The 20,059-nt window shown below is 40.4% G+C and overlaps 1 protein-coding gene across 1 annotated transcript in view; it reads left to right on the top strand.

Moving 5' to 3' along the window:
* Nucleotides 1–20,059, top strand: part of GABRA4 (gamma-aminobutyric acid type A receptor alpha4 subunit) — a 113,439-nt gene that overhangs the window by 37,772 nt on the left and 55,608 nt on the right. The window contains exons 6-8 of the mRNA XM_019526622.1: nucleotides 1,098–1,241; nucleotides 3,862–4,014; nucleotides 11,554–11,813. Of these exons, the coding sequence (XP_019382167.1) occupies nucleotides 1,098–1,241; nucleotides 3,862–4,014; nucleotides 11,554–11,813 (557 nt within the window). The remainder of the gene's footprint in view (nucleotides 1–1,097; nucleotides 1,242–3,861; nucleotides 4,015–11,553; nucleotides 11,814–20,059) is intronic.

The following is a 20,059-nucleotide window of genomic DNA, read 5'->3' as shown; positions in this document are numbered from 1 at the left end:
GTGGGAGGGGGTTGGGGGGCTGGGAGAGCAGGCAGAGGATGGGGTCTGGCAGGGGTCCCCTCCTTCCTCCCATGGTTCCCTCCTCCCTCCTCCCTCCTTTAGCCTCCTCTCTCCTGTCCCCTACTTTACCAGCATGGAGTCTGGGTTCAGCTCCCTGCTGCAGCCAGCGGGGCTTACCCAGATCGCTGAAGCTTTCTGAATCTTTTCCAGATTGATTCAGACCTTTTAACTGGTCTCCTGATTTGATTTGGATTCAGAGATTTGGCCATTGAATCGGGCCAAATCTCCTCCAGATCGAATCAGCAGCCGAAGCTTTGCACAGCCCTAGTCTCCTACATCAATTTCACAGTAGCAGAGATTCCCTCTATCTAGGGAGAATTCTTCAGAGAAGTCCCAGGCCAATTGAACTGATGCATCAGACATTGCCTTTGGCAGACAGTACGAGCTGGTCTTATGCTCTGTGAAATGTTAAATAGGACATATTGATTTCAATTAAAAAACTGGGTCTGAATTTGGTTTTAGCAAGAGTCTCAGCTTTGTAGGAATTTCAAGGTAAACATTGACAGTTGATTTCATATTGATTGTTTGAATAGTTCATGAGGCTTGGGGGTATGTTTTAGCTACTGACAATTTTTCATGGACTTTACATTTTTGACAAATACTTTAAAAAAATTCTCAGTATAAATGTTATTTCCCTCAAATAAATATCCCTCTAGCCCCCCAGAAACTCTGTAACTTATACTGCTATTGAATCAATATATTTTATATTTAAATACAAGATAAAATATCAGTATCTTTCCAAAGAGTTAAAAAAATGAAAATAAAGTTTAAGCTCCATATTTAGGTTCTGACCCTACATGTAGAATTCCCACTGAACTGAATTCTGTGTGATCCCATGCACTTGAGGGCTATGAACATAGATGTTTTTTATTCTCCTGTGATGATATAGATACCTTAGCACAAGCATTAAGAGTCTTAACTAAAGATCTAAGCAAGCAACGGTCTTGTTATTGGTTTCATTTGACTTTGGATCAAGCTTTCAAAATAGCAAGATAAGACATGACCTATAGATGTATATTAATGATATGTTGTTTCAGATGCATATCCAATGACTGAAATGATTTACACTTGGACAAAAGGACCTGAGAAGTCAGTGGAAGTCCCTAAAGAGTCTTCCAGTTTAGTTCAGTATGACCTCCTTGGACATACTGTATCCAGTGAAACTGTTAAATCTATTACAGGTAAGAATCTTGTAAATGAAAATAAGCTTGTAACATAGAATTAACAGTGACATTTTGTCTTAGACTTTTTAAGAAGGTATTCTGGGGCTTTTAGAATAAATGTAAGTGGATAAGTACATAAAGCAGATTTAGGTTTTCTGTCTTCAGAAATTTCATTTGCAGATTCACTACAGTGAAATCCCAATTCCCTTCATAAAGTTGGGATGAGGCCACAGACAGAGTGGATAAATAAGTGTTTGTAATAACTGCTTAAAATGTAATTTGAAGAGTCAGAAGCCATATATCTGAGGCTGTTAGAGGCCATGATATGTGGCTGTAGAAATACTTTCTCAATACTGTATTTGCATTAAGCAGAGAAGAATTGCTTTTGTTTGGCAATGCAGACAATCCAGAATAAACATATAAGATGCCAAATGTGTTATTAAAGTCATAAACTAAAATAGTATTTAGATTGGTGTAAGAGCAAATGCTGTAATGCAGTAGGCATTGCAACTGACTTTTGTTCTATTAGATTTTTTTAAGGAAACAACAGGCAGCCCCAATAAGTGAAATCTCACTGATGATCAGTTTGTTGATAATATATATTTAAAAATATTATTCTTGATTTGTTGTGAAATTGGATTACTAAGCTAATGAACTTCAGCACTCTATGATGAAAGGTAGTGGCAGAATAATGACAAAAACAACAGCTTGAGTAAATGTACTCAACAGATTTCTCTGTTGGTATTTTTAATACCAACATGAAGCTGTATTTCCTCAATATCCTGCATATTGCTGATCATCTAGAAAGTAACAGGACAGATCTTATCAGTTCCTTGCTACTCCTCAAAGAACAGTTTCTGTAGCCCTTTTTCATGAGTTGGCTATCCAGAATGCTAGCTCAGAGCTGCACGAGGTAAACCCCGACCCTACATCATTTTCAGTCTCAGGCAGTAAGCTGAAACTTTCCAGGATGCTTGCTTTTTTTCTCTGTGCATGCAGGTGATAGATGATCAAACAGGTCTGCTGCCTCCCTATAAATTTTGTTTGGTTTTTAGAAGGGAATTTCCATTGACTAGACTAATCAAATAAGGGTTTGTTTTTTACTGGGAGAGGGAGTAGGTTTGAAGGAGGTACTTTCTGCAGGACTTAGGACCGTCTTGGGACTGATCTTGCAAACTCTTTACTCTTGGAAATAGCCACTGATCACTGAAACAGCTTCATTGGTTTCCAACAAGTCCTTTTCTTAAGGAGTTCCATCACTCAATAAATATATAGGTTTATATGATATATAGCAAGGCCTAATTTACTATTTTGTACCAATTCAATTTTGTTCCTTTCTGTCATAGTGATATATGCACAAGCAACAGTGTGATTATAGTTTAGCTGGCGTGGTTTAGTCAGGGATAATTCTGCCCTGAGCCAAGGGCTGGAGTAGATGACTTCATGAGGTCTCTTCCCGCTCTACCTTCCCAGAGCCTATGAAACTAAGTTAAACTGATTACTGTGGACCTGCTATTATAGAGATTTTAAGCATTTCTATGTATCTTAATCTTGGGACCTATGCATCTTACTCAATCTGTCTTGCAAGCCCCTAGATAACTAAGGGCACTTTTACATGTGCTCCGACATGTTCTGATTACAATCAATGTGTCAAAGCAGACTTGGTTCTGCTGGGGCATTCTAATCGGAGCACTTCAACATGCTGCAGCGTCTTGTGTATTCAGCATCCTGTGTTTCTGCCAAAATGGCAGAGAGGTCGCTTTAACTGAAACTCTAACTAAAGCTCTGCAAACGAGTTTTAGTTAGTGTCCCTGCTGCCGTTTTGAAATGCTGAATACAAAAGATGCTATGGGCTTTTTAGAGCAGCTCCCAAGAACCACTCTAACTAAAACACAGCCCCCTTCACCCCAGAGCACATGTATAGTCATCTTAAGAGTGGGCTTGATTCAGAATTCACCAGAGTTTCCCATTGACTTTAAAACTAATTTGCTCATACTCAGCTTTTGGTTTGCACTCTGAATTTTTCTCATGCTTCTAAAAATAATGCCTATTTCATGTGATATTAGACTAAACTAGTGCAAGTAAAATATTAAAAACACTAGAGTACACAGTATAGATGATTTAACTATGAAAGCAGTACTAGAATGTAAACTTGTTGTAAACCAGTTAATCTTCCATACGAATTAGTAGGTATCAATAGGTAAAATCTAGATACTGTAATATTGCACTTAGTTACAGGGTATGGACATTACAATATTGCATCCAGAGTAATGGTAGATAGACATTTATGCCTTGAGAGTGGTTTTCTTTCCTTTTTTTTTTTTTTTAGATGGCAAAAGAGCTCTTAAGTTGCACATTCCGTAAAACATAATACAACATGATCTGTTACTATTATAGTCTCTTACATTGTGCCTACAGAATGGCACTGTAAGGACATATTACAGTTATCTCTGTTCGATACTAAGCTTCTTTTCATTCTTGTTTTCTAAGGAAGCTCTTTATTTACTATTTGAATTGCTAAATGTTTAAGTTAGTGTCATATCTAATCATGGCTATCTGTCTGAAACGGTTATTCTGCATCCGAAGAATTGCACGGAGGGGCAGAAACATAACTTTCCTTTGGTTTTATTTTTTTTAGGTGAATATATTGTTATGACAGTTTACTTCCACCTCAGACGGAAAATGGGTTATTTTATGATTCAGACATATATTCCATGCATTATGACTGTGATCCTCTCTCAAGTATCATTTTGGATAAATAAGGAATCTGTTCCAGCTAGGACTGTGTTTGGTAACTATAATCTTTCTTTCATACTTTTTATGTCATTGTATTTCTTGTTGTAATGGATTTAACTAAAAATAGTTCTCCATTCTGGGGCACCATATGCATGCTATCTCCAAAGTCTCTCCAGTAACATGAGAGAATGAACTAAGTTTCAAAGCAGATGGGTCTTTCCTTATTAACTTAATTTTAAATAGTAGGAATATATAATTTGAAACGCTAAATGAGGGGTGTTCAACCTCTGGCCCATAGCCCAAATGTGGCCTATGGAGCCTTAGAATCCAGCCCACAGGGTTCCCCATAGGTCAGCAAATTTGGTGGTGGGGGAGCAGTGACAGCTACCATCCCTCCCTGATGTCCAAATCCCAAGTGCTGCAGGGCAGGTAAGAGCTGGGCCACAGCCCTCCACCTGCATGACCAGATCAAGGCCATGCCATGCCATGCCCCTTGTCCTCTGTGTGGATTGGTTGGGGCCAAGTTGCACCCTCTTCTCCCTGTAGGGCTGGACCATGCCCCTTCCCCTGCATGGTTGATTTGAAGCTCGGCCATGCCCCCTTCTCCTGCCTGGCCAGGTTGGGGTTTGGCCATGCCCCCTTCCTCCTGTGGCATTGGGCCATACCCTTTCCCTCGATGGAGCTGGATCAGAGATGGATCACATGCCCTTCTCTCCATGGGGCTGGTTTGGGGCCAGTCCTAGCCCCCTTCCCCCACATGGCTGGATCAGGGCCAGGCTGTCCCCATTCCTCCCCTCTGTGTGGCTGGATGGGGCCCAGCCACAGCCCCCTCTGGTGCTGGATTGGGTCCACCAGCTGGATCTGGCCTACAAAATGATCAAGCACTGCCCATCTGGCCCACTGGGTAAAAGGTTGAGCACCACTACACTAAACTGTTGAGGAAAATTTGGAATCTTTAACTTGAAGGGGAAAATAGTTGAGTATTCTAGGTTAATTTTTGTGAGGACTCGTAAGAAACAAATGGGAGAACTATTTGACTTTGAGCACCTAATCAAGCCCTTAGTCTGTCTAGAGGCCAGGTTTATTTTCCATTGGATGTGGGCTTTCATTCCTGGAGTGACTCCAATTGAAATCCCACTGAACTAATTCCATTAGGATATGTGTGTGTATGTGCAACTCTCATATGCACATCTCCTTGACATCCATGGAAGTTTTCTGGGAGAAAGTCCCTATATTTATAATTTCATGTTTAGTGATGTTTTCTCCTTTATCTTTCCGTCACATTTAAAATGGAATTGAAAAAGCAATTAAGGAAACGATTACAAGATATTAAAATGAAACACATTAAAATACAATTTGAAATAAGATGCTACAACAAATGCTGAAAATGAAACCAATAAAATGTGTGGAAGGCAAAGCACATGAAAGTCGGAGGAAATCTGGTTCCTAAGAAAGGAAAAAGAAATCACCCAGATGTGGTAAAGCAGTCTCATAAAGCAGGTGTCTTTCTCAACATTTGATTCTATTCTGTACCATATTCCGAAGCGAGATTAATCAGCCAGAAAGCGTTGAACCAAGAGACTTATTATATGTACATTTTCAGAGAATAATAGTAGTAGCTGTTACTTCTAAGTGACAGCTCAGATAGCATGCAAGCAAAACCTGAAAGACTGTCCAGCATCACAAAAAAGTCAGCATTAATAACCATATTTACTCAAATTAAGTATTTTATCCAATCAGCATGGGGGGTGGGGGACAGCTCTTTGCATACAAGGAAACCTCATTAAATACATTACGTTGTCTATCATTAAACTGCTGCCAAAAGCAACATATGCTCAGTAATGGAAGCCAACTATGAAGCTGATTAAATGTAGCCAGGATTGAGCATGACTATGAAACATGTGCCCACACTGGGAAACATACTAATGGGGCAACATTTTTTGAGCCCTGAAAAATAATGGGCAGGTGTTCCTTCTACATGAAACTGGCACTGGAGGTACTATAATACCAGGCCAGCACCAGGAGGACCAGAGCCAGCCTTTACACTCTCTTCCCTTGGTGCCAGAAATGCTGCTACATTTGATCTCAGCCAAAAGAATGGGTGATTGGTGCCACCTTAGTCAACGACCGGCAGGGGGCTCCCACTCCTTGGCTGGCGCTTGCAGTGAGGGCACTGGCACTCCTGCCTGCCCCCCCTGCTCTTCACCTAAGTGGGAAGCGCGGCCTGTCAGAGGGTGCATCAGTGCTCTCAGAGGGTGCATCCCCTATGCGTCATCATTGGCCAAAAGGCCAAGATTTTTAAAAAAATTTTTATTAATATATTTTGTGTTCCAGGTCAAATCAGCCAAATCATATCAATTGAGCAGAACTCAATTGTTCCAAAAACCATACTGATTGAGCAGGCAGAACTCAATCAGTCTAAACATCATGTATGGCAGTACAGGCGAGCATCCTCTGTTCCAGGCTTTCACCCTGGGACTTCAGATACTCCCAAATCCATTGCCAGGTATTCTACATGCAGGCCTAAGCCTGGAGATCTTTGGATTTGGATGCCCACACTTGATCTGAGCCAAAAGGCCAAGATGCTGATGGGAACCTACCACAAGGATAGGTTAGTACAGCTCATCTGAATAAGATATATGGTAATACCCATTGTGCAGAGTCCTCCTCAGCACTGACTGTTTTCCAGTCCAAGTCACAGTGAGCCACTACACTGAATACATTTCAACTTCCTTTTAATTCCCACAGCTGAGCTGTGCATTTTCAATGATTCATGTTTTTTCACCAGCCTGAAATGTCTGGCAAGCATCACCCAACAGGGCCCCAAACAGTTCAACCAGAACCCCTCTGTCACCTACTCTTTTAGCCTGTTTAACATGATTATTGTGGCTCTGCCTTCCTTGAGGTGGAGCTGGTTGCCCTGTACCTCATCTGCATATAAATTTTTGATCATCCCCGGACTCATGGCAAGAACACCTGGTTCCAGTCTTGGCAGGGAAGGGAGGGTAATTGGCACATGGATCCTTGTTGGGGGTATCTGGAGTACACACGTATTGAGCACTGCTGAGGTATGTGGTCACCATAGGTTGACTTGCTGTTGACTCTCATGAGGCTCCCAGCCCAATGAACTACTGTATATGGTAAATCATTAATCTTTTGGGTTTGGACTGAGATTATACCTAGTTCATAGTATACATAAGTAGGTGCACAAGTGCTACTTAAAAGTGTTTATGGAGTGCCTGTGATAAAACTTGTAGCAATTTCAGATAAGGTAAAATGCATCAGTGCTGGATGAACTAAGTCTATGGGTACCTCTGTCTGAAAGTACGGGTGGAAGGGGCTGCAGGGGGAAGAAATTGTGGGGGCAGACGGCACGGGGGCTATCTGACCCCCAGGATTTATTTTTCCTTGCTGTAGTAGTGAGAAGTGGACAAATTCAAGCAAACCTCCAATAATTAGATTCTATACCTGGAAAATTAATTAAAAAAATTATAAATTGTCCATGTGTAGTGTCTAATTATTGAGGGGTCACCTTATATTTGAGTAAATATGATAATCTGTTATGATAAAGCAACTATAACTGTTACGTCCCAACTCAAACATTATAGCACAAGGCAAAGAGTTTGCTGGTGAGTCGATTTACCTAATGTGGTAGTGACAGTAAAGCCAATGGTTATGTCCACAAGGAAGTAACATCACAACTGATGAGCTGGCAGCTGTGATAGCTTAAAGAACAAACTATAAATTTGCCACTCATGTCTTATTTACTTCTTGATATAAAAACTGAAAATCCACCAGTGGTATCCATAGATATCAAAACACCCTTGAAAGCAAATGCTTTCAAGAATAGTATGTATTATGTGGGGGGAAAAGATGTGTAACAAATGCTGAGATTTGTCAAGGCACATAAAAATTCCTTATCTCTACAGTTATTAGAAGAGAAGATAGAACTATCTGGGACATACGATAAAACTGAAGTTGTAGAATCTGCCATGTCAGGTGTCTTATTGGAGAAATGGAGGAAAAGTCTAAAGGGACTGATGAAAAGACAATGACTTGTGATATTATCAGCAGGGAAGCATCAAGCCACAATTATTTTTGGTCTGTCCTTAAAACAAGTTACAATAGGAAGAAAAGTTCACTGTTTGGGACCAATTCATTGACATACTCAGTTGGTTTCTGCCAGCCACAGAAACCTCTGAGAATTTTACTACCTTATCTGGTTCATGTTCTATACTAACTAGACGTGTTTTACACTAATAAATAATAGAAATATATAGAATAATAAGGTAAAGTCTTAGTACTATTTTGCAAAAAGTTTGGTATCAAAATATTACAATAAAATATGCATAATGTTTCATTTTGCATATTAGGCGATGTGATTCTGTGTACCTGGAAGTTTCTGGAGAACTGAACATAGTGAATATGGGACTTCAGTGCTCTTTAAGAGATAGGGGAAAATAATACTATTTTTCTTACGTTTTGTTGCTGTCCTATTTTTATCACTAAAGCAATGCCAGGTAAAGCATTCGCTTGAAGCATACACAGTGGACAAGGCTAGAAACAGAGATGACAGAGCTCAGGAAGCATAGTCATGTTCCTTAGAAACCATGGTTTCCATAGAAATGTCTTCACTAGCTGAATGACTAGTTATTTTGGGAAAATCTCATCACCCACAGTGCATCCTCTAGCAACTTTATGAGTAAGAAGCTGCAAACTCACAATAGCCTCAGTTTTATATTCTGAGTTTGACTTGAGTCTTGCTTCCTCCCATTTTGCAGCCTGCAGAGACTTTATTCTCCTTTTGCCCTCATACAGTAGTACTGGCTTACTCTTGAGTGTTTGAGTATGTCAGCATGGCTTCCTTCCTGACCCTGGGTCAACCACCAACAAAATAAGGTTTGCTTGTTCACTCCCACTTCCATGCACTGAAGTAGTCAGAGTAGATGGCTCCGGAGTGGCCCCAAGTCAGTCCCACAGGAGACGCAAAGCATAGTGCTGGGCTAGCAGAGCACTGTGGCTTTCTTATGACCACTTTCAAGTAATTTGCTCTTGCTTGGCTGTATAATAGATGAGAGAGCAAGTGGACAGGGCTTTATTTTATTAGTGGCAGACGTAGGGATGCTGCATAGATGCGATCTGTCAGACAGCTTGCATTGGTGGTTTCCTTGTGTACCAGAAGGCAGGATAGATGCGCACCTTAAAGTCTAACGAAAAAAGATGTATAGAGAGTATCAGCTTTCAGGAGCCTGAGCTCACTTCATCAGATGAAGTCTATAAGGTATATATCTATCCTGTCTTCTGCTTGTCTTCAGACTAACATGGCTAACTACTTCTCCTTGTGTACCTCTACCCAGTATAGTTGTGTCTGCAGGGGTATTTTAGGCATTAGACTTCCATGCTTCTAGTGTTATAGACTGTTACTTTTCAAAAGAAATGGGGCCATCCAATATAAATATAGGGATTTTAGGGGTGGAGGGGGAGTTTTTCAATGTATGAATCAGACACTGAAACAAAATAGGTGCATGGTTTTATTTTCTTCCATAAATAGAGTGAAGAATAAAGAAAGCTTCACTTGTCACTGAAATTACTTTTACATTGTCATGTTAGGATTTAAGCAGCATATGTTATATACATGAGCATATTTTATTTTTTAAAGAAGTGGGATTTATGAGGCTTGAATTTTTTTGGGGGGATGCTTTGTTTAAAAAAAAAAAGGAAGAGATCTTAAACTTTGTTTTTATGCTGCATTATGTTTTGCATTTGAAGTATTCGTATAGTAGTTTTTGCACGCAGCTGAAACCTTCATGCATGTTCATTTTAATTAAAATTGGTCTCTTTCAGGTGATAAAATCCTAATTGAGTTTCATCTGCATACTGCCAGCAGAAAGGTTTAAAAGATTAGGTGGTGCCTTGTTAATTAACAGAGTTGTCAGTATGACAATACTCCAGTTTTTCTAAGCAAGGAAATAAATTGTTTCCTTTAACTTAACAGTATCTGGATTATAAATTAGATTGGAGAGGAACACACGTTTTATTACTATGGAAAACATTAATTCTGAAATGTTAAAGATTATTATTTTTAATTTATTCATTCATTTATTTATTCGATTTATATGCTACTCCCCTAAAACAGGCTCAGGGCAGCCTAAACTGAAAAAATAAATTATAAAAACCCAACCCAATAAATTATAAAAACAGAAAAAATGTTAAAATAAAAAAGTATATAATAAAACAGGCTTCTCAAACAGTACACCAAACTTAACCTAGCCTGCTAAAAGGCTGCCCAAATAAAAAAGGTCTAAAATCGCTTTCAGAAGGTGTCCCAGCTTGGTCTCTGGGCTTCAAGGGGGAAGAGATCCAAAGCTGTGAAGTGACTATCAAGTATGACCTCCTGTATGGTTTTTCATCAAAAAACGTGATGCACAGTTGGTGTTTGCAGGAAGCTGACCTTACAGATCACAATGGAACATTTTGTCCTTTTTTGTCTGAGGAGTCCAGTATGTTATATACAATATGAAGTTTTTAATAGAAAATATTATTTACTTGTGGCTTTTCATAGTGCTATGTGTTCTGTCCAAAGAGTACTAACACTTTTAGCTGTTTATAAAGTATATATTATGGTTAGTGACAATATATTGTCATGAGTTTGGATTTATTAGTGACACAACCTTTTTATTAAGTATAGAATTAGTGAATTCCTTGAAGATTTCTTAGGTTGCTGTCTTATTGTATCAACTGCATCGTTAAGATAGAGCTAAACAAGCTTTAAAATGCAAGACATTCTTCATCAGATCCTGATGTCCTGATGTTTTGCATTTGAAATCTTGTCTAACTCTATCCCAACTGTTCAGCTGGTCCAATAAAAAGATATCACCCCAAGAAATCCTTGCCTCAGAGATAATTCCTGTACCATCATAGGTACAACATCACTCTAACACTACCATAAAATCCTTAAAGAAAGTAATTGTCTTTCTTCATCTGTCAGATAGATTACACAAGGAATGTGACACAATCATAACCTTATATAAGGTGAACCTAAAAGGGTCCACTTATTTTTCCTATAATTCCTTTTTCCCAGTAGGTTTTATATTGGGGAAGCTCATCTCTATTAATGATCACACACAGAAATAAATTCAGGAGCTTCAGCTCATTATGATTACCACACTTTTTGCTAGTATGGAAACACTAGTCTGAGACATGAAGTTTTGAGCTCAGACTTATGGCTCTAGTGTATTCTTACTGTTGCAGTGCGAAGCCAAACTTGCCCACAGCAGGATTTCCTCATGACTTGTTCTGGTGCATGTTCCTTTAAAGATGTAAGTTTATCTAGTATTATTTTTTTCACTTCAGGGTTGTACCTATCTCATTATTTGCTGGTGAGATGGTCTAAGTGGCATTTTCAATTAAATATTTATCATCTTAATATCTGCAAGCTGATGGAATTTTTGTTGATGATGATAGACTTTATGATAATAAATTCAGGAATACTAAGTAGCTTGTGTAGATATTTTTTCCCTAGAAGTCACCTGCCTATTTTTACTCTTATTCCTATGTACTGCAATGATACATTCTTTGTCTTTTTGCTTTGAAGGAATAACTACAGTTTTGACGATGACAACGTTGAGCATCAGTGCAAGGCATTCATTGCCAAAAGTATCCTATGCCACTGCCATGGACTGGTTCATAGCTGTCTGCTTTGCTTTTGTGTTCTCTGCTCTTATTGAGTTTGCTGCCGTCAATTATTTTACTAATGTTCAAATGGAAAAAGCCAAAAAGAAGACCGTGAAATCCCTCCTGGAATTTCCCAGTACTCCAGTGCAGAAGGAAAAGTGTACGGAAGAGGCACTGATGGTATGTTCTTGCTTATTCTTTGTATGTTGTACTATTTTTGGGACCCTAGCCCAAAGTTTTATAAGCAAAGCACATAGACATTTTTATATAATATTCTTGTGTAGGGGTAGACACACATATAGGATTACTCCCAGTTCCACTGAAAGGCTTTTCCTCCTTACTGGTCTTCACTTGAATCCAGAATTGGCTTTCTAAAAATCTTTGCATATCAGTCATTTTGAAGAACAGGTTTCTGTACTTCCTGCATAGGGGGCCAAATCTTGATGAAATAGAATGGAAAAGAAATTAGAATGTGAAATAGTATTTATGTCTCACATGTATATATTTAAGAACTAAAGACCAAACTGCACAGTTCTCTTGGAAAACTCATGGCGGTCCTCTTGTAGAGTTTCCTTCCAAGCAGTTCATAGTATTTATTGTTTTTCTTCATGACTCTGATTCAGGTGTGGATCTATCCCACAAAACCCACTGACCCTCATGGTCCACTTAATGGCATAGACATTTCAGGAAGATCTTCCAAACAAAGTGTTTCAAAGATGTTCCTCTTCTAATTTGGCGTTGGGGTTGGGAGAGGGGAAGAGGGTATTTTTAAAGTGCTTTGCCCATTTTTAAGCACTTTACCAGGTATGAATGTCTGCACTCTTGCTGCTTGTAGTGCTCCAAGAACCTTTGAAACGCTTCAAATTCATATGTCCATAGCCATATTAGATTAAAATTAGGTAGGATCTCAGAAGGCCTCTAGTCCAACACCTGCTGAAGGCAAGAACACTCCTGTGTAAAGCATGCTCAACAACTTTGTGTTTCATATAAATTTTAAAAAACTTCCCTGAAAGAGATTTTTCAACCTCTCTAGGTAATCTTCTCCAGTACATAAGCACCCTCATAGTTACAAGCCTTTTTCATAACATCCAGCCTATATCTTTTTGCTGCAAGTTCATTATATCTTCTGTATGTCCACAGAGGACAGGACATCATTTAGTAACATCCTCTTCATAACAACCCTGTTTTTGTATTCAGTGACTGTTATTAAATCCTCCTTCCACCAACCTTTTCTCTAGACTAAATAATCCAAGTATTTTTTCACCATTTTTAGACATCTGACTTAGTTTTTTGGGTTTTTTTGCTTCATTCTGGACTCTTTCTAATTTGTCCATGCCTCTTTTTTTGTAGTGTGATGCCAGTACTCAAAGTGAATACTCATCACTGCTGAATAAAGTCAAAGAATAACTTTCTGTGGCTCATATACAGTATTTCTTTTCAATACATCTCATTATGCTATTAGGTATTAAAGTCAGTTGTTGTCCATTTACTGTATTTACCCAAACATAAGGCGAGATGGGGGGAGGGGAAGCTCCCATCTTAAGATATGAACACAAGGAAACCTCATTAAATATGCTGTCTATCATTAAACTGCTGCCAAAATCACCACGTGCTCAGTAATGGAAACTGTGGTTGGGGCAATGCCCCAAGAAAGAACTTACTCTGAAAGAGAGAGCTTCTGAGCCGGTGGGACACTGAAGAGAACCAGAAGCCCGGTGGGAGCGAAACCGTGGTGAGGAAAAATGCCGCAGCAACAAAAGAAAAAAACCCAAAAAACAACGGGTCCAGGAAGAGCCGGGATCGGCTCTAGCCCTGGCATGGACCCACTTTATGGTGGTGTGCCGGTGCCAATTCACCACCTGGCCAACGTAAGCCTCACATTTGAACTCCAGCAGTTTCAAAGGTGAGTTTGAAGCCGTGGGTATTTGTATGGAACTGGAAGTCTCCCAGGCACTTTACAAACAAGGCAAGCTGCAACTATGAAATGGAATGGAAATCGTACCTTTTCCAAAGTCCAAGAGCTCTGGGAATTGTTCCAGTTCAGGACCATGCTACATGCAGGGTAAGTCACAGATTCAGATCCCAGCTTCCCAAAGATCAGGTCTGGATCTTTGATAACAGTCAGGCCCATCTCTAAATAAAACACAGCTACAAGCTCTAATGAGAACAAAGATACAGACTCATGAACAGATTTGCTTCAGACATGCTGCTGTCATGCTTGCAGCCACTGGGTCCTCTTATGTAATGGAGGTAAAACTTCATCCCAGTCAGGGTGGTAAAAAGCTTCCTGTGCACTTTTTCACGCTGTGGTGTGTAAAGCATGAGTTGCTATGTGGTGAGGGAGTTCTATGGGTCATAGGAAAGTGGGGCTGGAAGCAGTCATCTAGTCCACCTCCTGCTAAAGGCAGGATCATCCCTGACTAAACCATCCCAGCCACATACATTCTTGCAAGCAAGCTAAGGAAGTATGGGTTGAATGAATGGACTGTAAGGTGGGTAGAAAACTGCTTAGATTGTTGGCCTTAAAGTAATCAGTGATTCAATGTCTAGTTGGCAGCTGGTATCAAGTGGAATTCCCCAGGGGTTGGTCCTGGGGCCAGTTTTGTTCAATTTCTTTCATCAGTGTTTTGGAAGATGGCCCCTCATCTGCATATACATTTTTTGGTGGATTCTAGGACTAATAGCAAGAATACTCAGATCCAGTCATGAGTGGGGGTGGTAATTAGCACATGGATCTTTGGGGGAGGGGGGGATGTCTGGAGTGCAAACAAATGCTGAGTAGTGCTGAGCTGTGGGGTCACCATGGTTTGAAATGCTGCTGACTGCTAGGGCCAGATCAATGAACTATATGGTAAATCATGAGCCTTTGGCTGTAGACTGAAATCATACATAGTTTGTATTATAGAAAAGTAAGTACAAAAGTGCTGCTTAAACATGTGTTTATAGAGTACCTGTCCTAAAACTTGTAGCAGTTTCAAATAAGGTAAAATGTATCAACTCTGGAGGAACTAAGTCTGGGTATGGGTACCGGTAGCAATTTGTCTATATGCAAATTACTATAGATTTGCTTATTTCAAGGTCAGTATTTTCAGATTTGTTCCTCCCTTTCATGTGCTCGGGGAAAGCAGGGTCTGACAGTAAGAATATGTTGGGGGCAGGGGCGGGGGTGAGGCTGTGGGGAGAAGTTGGGGAAGCAGAGGGCAAGAGGATTCCCTGACCCTGTCCCCAGATTCATTTTCCCTCCTGTAGCAGTGGAAGGGGGAGAAATTCAAGGCAGACCTCCAGTAATTAGATTGTGTATTCTGGAATATAACTAATTTATACACTTTTCATATATACAATGTAATCATTGGGGGTCATCTTATATTCAGGATCATCTTATATTTGAGTAAATACAGCAGTATGCTCAATTTTTTACTGGAAGTCATTAGTGAATATGCTGAACAATACTTGACTCAGGACTTAACCCTTGGGAACCCTGCTTGATATTTTCCCTCAGTTAGGAGATCGGCCATTGATGGCTACTCTGTGAGCAGGATTATGTACTAGTTTTATACCCACTGTAGAGTCATTTAATCTAGATCATATTATCTTAGCGTACTTATGGTACTTTGATCTTCTTCCTATAATGTTATCTCTCTTCCTCTTTGAATGTAATGAATGGTTTTGTTATGAGTCTGTTGGGATGGGTTCTTCTGAGGTATCATTGTGCTTTTGCATCTTTAATATATGTTAATTTCTAAGGGGTGCTGACCATACAAGCCAGATTCCTCTTCCTCCTTACAGTGAGTAGTGCTTTCTTCTCTGTTAACATTCCCACTGAAATCCAAATAGGCAAGGTGGCCTAATCTTGCCCTTAATAGGCCTCTTTCTCCTAATCAAGTCCTTTTTTACATTCAGATTCTACACAACTGGAATTTTATTTTCTACCATCAAATCAGTAGGTTGTTAGAGTTCCATCATCCAGGATTCCTAAGATTCTTTCATTTCATTAGTGGATTTGGTTTTCAAGCTCATGTTGTCTCTTTGCACAGAAATACAACATAAGTATTTCATCAGTTTTTTCCTAGAATGAATGTTAACTGTCACAGTGCCCTAAATGTGATATGTGAGGTTGTAAGAGTGATTCTTTATCAACTATCTTGATAATCAGGCTTGTTAATTAAGGGAACAGCCTCAAGTCCTATTGAAATAAGTGGAGGTTTCTCATTAAGCAAAATGGGAGTCATGTCAGGCTTTCAAAGTTCGTGAACTAAATCTTCAGCTACACCTCTATTCGGTTTCATTTTTGAATCCCCCAGAAGCTTTATGATGCTTACAATATCATAAAGCAGCCATGGCAGGGGCCAAGGATGTGGACCATGTCTTCATGTTTGTTTTTAATGATCTGAATGCTGTTATTGAACAGGTTGGCTAGACATAGTATTAAGTAGTCAGAGTTTTCAACAACTCCTGAAAGTTTCTATTCCAGTAATATGGGGCAGAGAAGGCAGGTCTATAGAAAGTTGGGCAGAACCATGTAGTTTTAATCAAAATGGCTGTGTCCATTTGTCATTTTAATTCAGACATGGTAAGGCCTTTGGGATGCTTTGATACTCTGGTTGTGTTGTTTAGGCTAGGGACAGATATTCAAATAGCTGGAGTCTGAATTGATTCAACCTTTGCAGGTTAATCTAACCTGCCTAGGTTGAATCAGTTTGTAATAGGACAGATGGTCCCTCTGTAGTGAGGCAATGTGGTCACATGCCTGCAGTTGCTCAGGCAAGGAACTGAGGGGTGCTAGAGTATACCCTCAGCTGTAGAGAAGCTGTGGGGGAGGAGGTGGCATGGCCAGCCCGGGCTGAACTGGCCAGAGAGGGTTTAATTCCTCCTTCCCTGTCCCACCAGCAGGGACCTGAGCGGGGTCCACTAGGTGCTCCACACTCACTGATACAGTGGTGGGCCAGTGTGGCCCCCAAGCCAGAGGGGGCAGGGAGGGGGGTTATTCTCCCCTATACCTCCACTGCCCCTGCAGGACCACACCCGGGTCTGCCTGCCCCAAGCACTGCTGCTGCTGAGCAGTGGAATAAGCCCCTTCTGTCCCCTCTGTGGGATGACAGAGGGAAGGAAATAACCCCCATCCCTGCCCCTGCCACCAAGGAGCCCCACCAGCTGGTGTCTGGCCCCTCCAGGTGAGGGCTGCCTGGGAAGCTGGCTTCCCGGCCAGCTCAGAGGTGCCCAGAGCCTGGCAGCCACCACCATGCCCCCAGCCCTGTGCAGCACCTAGGCCTGCAGCTGCACAAGCAGCTGAGGGCTGGCCAGGGTGGGGGGCTGTTCTGGCCCCCTTGCCTACAGCTGCTATGTAAATGCTTGCTGGCCCCCTCACTGACTAGCGGGGCGGGGGGGAGTCTTCCCTATTCAGAGTGTCATGCTGGGGCCTGGCCATGCGCCTCCTCAGCTCAGGACTGTGAAAGGGAAGGGAGGGCTCCTTTAGTGCCCTCCCCCCCCCGCTTCTAGCCTGAGCCACTGCATTTTTTCATTTAACATCCATAGGGGATGTCTGTGCAGTTACAAACTGATTCAGCCTAGGCAGGTTAGACTGACCTGCAAAATTGAATCAATTTAGGATTAGGCTTTTTGAATGTCTGTCCCTAGTCTGAATGTCTGTTCAGCTACAGGTTTCAACTAGTTTCTTATCTCTTAGACTGGTTTATATGTAATATCTGTCCCTAGCCTTAGAGCTGTTTTATGCCAAACAAATAATAGCAACAGAGCTCTCTTGCAGCTGAAACCCATTGCAAAATAAAAACATTTCGGAAAAAGAATGAGCACCTTGTGAAACACCTGACAAATTGTGTGAGAGAACTTGTGGAATCAATGTGCAATTAAGGAATTCTAGCTATGATTTCATCTGAGTGTTTAGCAAGTAGAGATGTGTGACTGATTTTTTTCAGCTCGATGAAAACAGAAACATAAAAAGCCCCCCAAAATCATTTTAAGTTGTCCAAAAAAAATTTTGATTTTCTTGGCAAAACATAACTGAATAAAATTATTTTAGGTAAAATAAAATATTTTGTTTGACCCAAAAGTGAATTGTCCTTTTTGGAGTAGTTTTAACCATTTTTTGTTAACTTAATTGTTACCATTTTCAAAGCCTAAATTGAAGCGACATTTATTGAAGCATGTTAACTATTACAAATTTTGTTTTCTTTGGCTGAAACTTTGCCAAATTTGACCTGAATTTCTGAATAGTTACATTTCTCTGTGAAACTGCATTTTCCGTTTCATTATATAAACCCTCATTGGGGAAGCAAGTTTAAAATAACTTGTATCCTTTTTTCTCTGAGTTCCCCAGAATGTTTTCCTGGCTGTCTGCTTGTCAACTAAAACTTTTACAGCCAACCCTGTTGATAGGGCTTGTGTATTCCATAGTTCTCTTTAGGCCTCTGACAGAACAGTTTGGGCTCCTACACACATGTGGGGAGCCTGCTCCAAAGCATTGGAAATCCAGTGCTTCGGAGCAGAGTTGAGTAATCGAGTGTGTTGGAGCATGGAAATTGACACACTCTGGCAGCCTCGTGCATCACATGTATGCTGTGTGAAAAAAAGCTTCCTCCTGTTAGTTTTAGACTTACTACCTACTTGTTTCATTTTGTGACCTTTTCTTACTTCACTCCAGATTTGGATTAGGTATTCCATCCTATCATAGATTAAGTGAACAGACTGGGCACTGACATTGATGTTTTTGTATTAGTCATGGACCAATATTATGATTCATACAAGGCTCAAAAGCTGGCCTTTCTTGAGCTTTTTTTGAATTATTTATAACTTATGCCTGTCATATGACTTCATGGTAACTGAACAAAAGATTTGTTCTTGGACATGGTCTAGAACACCTGCTTCTGAAAGAAGAATCCCATGGTTTAACTGCCTAGACCCTGAGACTTGAGCTGGTTTCTTGAGAATTCTTAGCTCTTTAAATGTACCTTTTATGAGATCTTCAACCATATGAACATTATAAGCTTCCAGTTTGTCTCTTCAGGACATGCTAATGGAAGCAAGCCAACATTGTCTCTGCAGTGATTTTGACAGTCATTCTTTATACAAGTAATGCTGAGTTTTTTTGGCCCAGTGGGCCCAGTCTAGCATATGGGCCATACTTTCCAGCTCACGGGGCTCCACATGGGTCCAGAAATTTGGCAACAGAGGAGCAGCAATTATTGCTTCCTACTACTCTGCCTGCAGGGGTTGGATCTGGTCTGCAGGCTAGGGGTTGATCATTACTGTTTTAGACCATACAAGAAAAATACAGATGCAATAATAAAATGATAACATTTCAAACTTTTCTTTTACTTTTTTCACAACTACTGCAATTCATAGCTTCTTCTCTAGATTATAGTGTCTCTTATTCCTGCAACAAGCATCCTTCATCTCAGATTGACCAGTGAATTTATAGTTTCCCTCAGCTGTGAAAGCATGTCTTTGCTCTTGATTCCAAACTTCCTTCATCTAAGAGGATCTAGTACTAGCCCTGTAGTTTCTGGGGGCATTCCTGGGGGCATTTCTTTGAACACTAGCTCCCTATAAAGAAGTTGGAGCTGTCTCAGGAAACTCCTGTTTGAATGGGAGCCATTCATGTGAACAGCTTTTTTTTATTGTTGTTCCATGGATTTTATTTGAGTGCAATGTAAATGTAAAAGTTGTTTACTTTTGTAATAGTGTCTAACTGTAGGTGTACTCTTAGCAACCAGTGTTAATACTGCTCTCAGTTTACCACAATCTTCTTTTGATCTAACATCCCAAGCAATCCTGGGCCATGTCTACATGAGATGCTGACTACACAGTAGTTGCAGTAGCATCATGTGGAAACAAGCATGATGCAATGCTACTGTACAGTAGTCTTGGGCTACTGTGCAGTCAGCATCACAAAAAAGCCATTCAGTGATGCTACTGCGTGGTAACTCCTAGTTACTGCACAGTCATTTAGTACTTCCTTATAAAAGTATTAAATGACTGCACAGTCAGTGTCTTGTGCAGACATAGCCCTAGAGAGGCTTATAGGTGTCATGAACTTATGGCAGTACAAAAACTCTGATATTTGGGTTCTGACTTGGCCTACAATTAACTTAACTAAATTAAGTTTCCAGAACAATTATTATATCAGTAACATATGCATTTCAAATTTCAGCCCAGAGTTATTTCTAAGGTCAGATTATAAACACAGGAAAATGGTTGTCTGTTAGGTTGTCTGTTAGGTAAAACCGGGAAACTATAGGCCAGTTAGTCTTACCTCGATCCTCGGCAAGCTGTTCGAGAAAATTATTTTGGTACACATCCAGGAGGGGCCAGCAGGGGACTGCATGCTTAGGGGCAACCAACATGGGTTCATCAGTGGCAGGTCCTGTCAGACCAACCTGGTGGCCTTTTAGGATCAGATCACCAGATCA

Source organism: Gavialis gangeticus, unplaced genomic scaffold (genome assembly GCF_001723915.1).
Source record: "Gavialis gangeticus isolate Ggan-Ray unplaced genomic scaffold, GavGan_comp1, whole genome shotgun sequence".
NCBI classification, from domain to species: domain Eukaryota; kingdom Metazoa; phylum Chordata; order Crocodylia; family Gavialidae; genus Gavialis; species Gavialis gangeticus.
Note: the sequence above shows the minus strand (reverse complement) of the source record. Positions and strands in the feature narration are given on the sequence as shown.